The sequence below is a fragment of the Canis lupus genome, chromosome 21 (genome assembly GCF_048164855.1).
Source record: "Canis lupus baileyi chromosome 21, mCanLup2.hap1, whole genome shotgun sequence".
Taxonomy (NCBI): Eukaryota; Metazoa; Chordata; class Mammalia; order Carnivora; family Canidae; genus Canis; species Canis lupus.
Window position 1 is genome coordinate 15566243 of NC_132858.1, and position 1673 is coordinate 15567915.

General features: G+C 39.2%; 1 protein-coding gene across 1 annotated transcript; it reads left to right on the forward strand.

Moving 5' to 3' along the window:
* Positions 1–260: 260 nt before the first annotated feature.
* LOC140613362 (olfactory receptor 4C11-like) lies at positions 261–1175 on the forward strand. The gene has a single exon (XM_072791893.1). It carries the CDS (start codon positions 261–263, stop codon positions 1173–1175), a length of 915 nt encoding a protein of 304 aa, XP_072647994.1.
* The last annotated feature ends 498 nt before the right edge of the window (positions 1176–1673 follow it).

Sequence of the window (1673 nt, forward strand, 5' to 3'; positions counted from 1 at the left end):
GGATATTGACTTTTTATTCTCCAAATGTAAACGTTTGATCCAGTTGGGTTAGTTTCTGAATCAATCAATCAATCAATCAATCTTGGAGAGGCTTGGCTTCTGCAGATTCACAAAGATTCATAGGAAATTAAAGGAAGTTGGAGTAACATGGAGCAGATAAGGAATACAGAGTTCGACCTACTGATCTCTTCATAATGTGACTTCTTCTTCCCTTTGCAGATTAGGGTCTTATCAAGGTCACCTTACCTGCAACCAACAAAATGGTGATGAATAGCACTGTGAATGAATTCATTCTGTTTGGCTTGACACAGGATCCAAGAAAACAGAAAGCAATATTTGGCGTCTTCTTGATGCTTTATCTTGCCACACTGTTGGGAAATTTTCTCATTGTAGTGACTATTAAAAGAAGCAGGACCCTTGGGAGTCCCATGTACTTCTTCCTATTTTACCTGTCCTTTACTGATGCTTGCCTCTCTACAACCATTATCCCCAGATTGATTGTGGATGCCATTTCTCAGAGGAAGACCATTTCCTACAATGAGTGCATGACTCAGGTCTTTTCAGCCCACTTCTTTGGATGCATGGAAATCTTCGTGCTGATCGTCATGGCTTTTGATCGCTATGTAGCCATTTGTAAGCCCTTGCGATACACAACCATCATGAACAGGCATGTCTGCAGTGTGCTGGTGATTCTGGGTTGGGTGGGATCCTGTATCCACTCTTCGGCACAAATTGTCCTGGCTTTGAGATTGCCTTTCTGTGGTCCCAATGTGATTGATCACTATTTCTGTGACTTGCAGCCCTTGTTGAAACTTGCTTGCATGGACACTTATGTAATAAATTTGCTAGTTGTTTCTAACAGTGGAGCCATATGCACGGTGAGTTTCATAATCCTGCTTATCTCCTATGTTATCATCTTGTACTCTCTGAGAAACTACAGTGCAGAAGGAAGGCGAAAAGCCCTTTCAACCTGCACCTCCCATTTTATTGTGGTTGTCCTATTTTTTGGCCCATGTATATTCATATATACACGTCCGGCAACCACATTTCCAGTAGACAAGGTGGTGGCTGTGTTTTATACCATTGGGGCACCCTTGCTCAACCCTCTGATCTATACACTGAGGAATGCAGAAGTGAAAAATGCCATGAAAAAGTTATGGTGTAACAAAGTGTGATTTATGTTGATACGTGATATTCAGGGATCCTAATGTATACTTCCTTAACACCTTGGTTTTGCTTCATGAACAGAAAAGATAAAATATTCCTTTTGGGATGAAAAACCAATTAAGTAATTTTAACCATACTATTTTTTATATTTATTTTCATATTAATAAATATATAGACTCTTTATTCTGAACGGATTGCTCAGAAGAAGGTTACTTATATAGTCCAAAACCATTTTGAGCAAATTATCCTGGCCCTTAGTTGAGTGGTATTGGCATCTGGTCATATTCACATGATAATTTAGTTTCCTGGACCAATTTGTCTTCAGAAAAAAAAAATGTACTAATTAGTGACAGAATGATTGTGTGTGTGAACACACACCAATTCTTTCCTTAAATTGTATTGTAGTTTTTATGAATGTGGTCATAAGTGCTAACCCATATGGAACTGGAACTTAGAGAGTGTAGGTGACCGTCTTGACGACCTGGGATTTGGAGATGGCTTTCTAA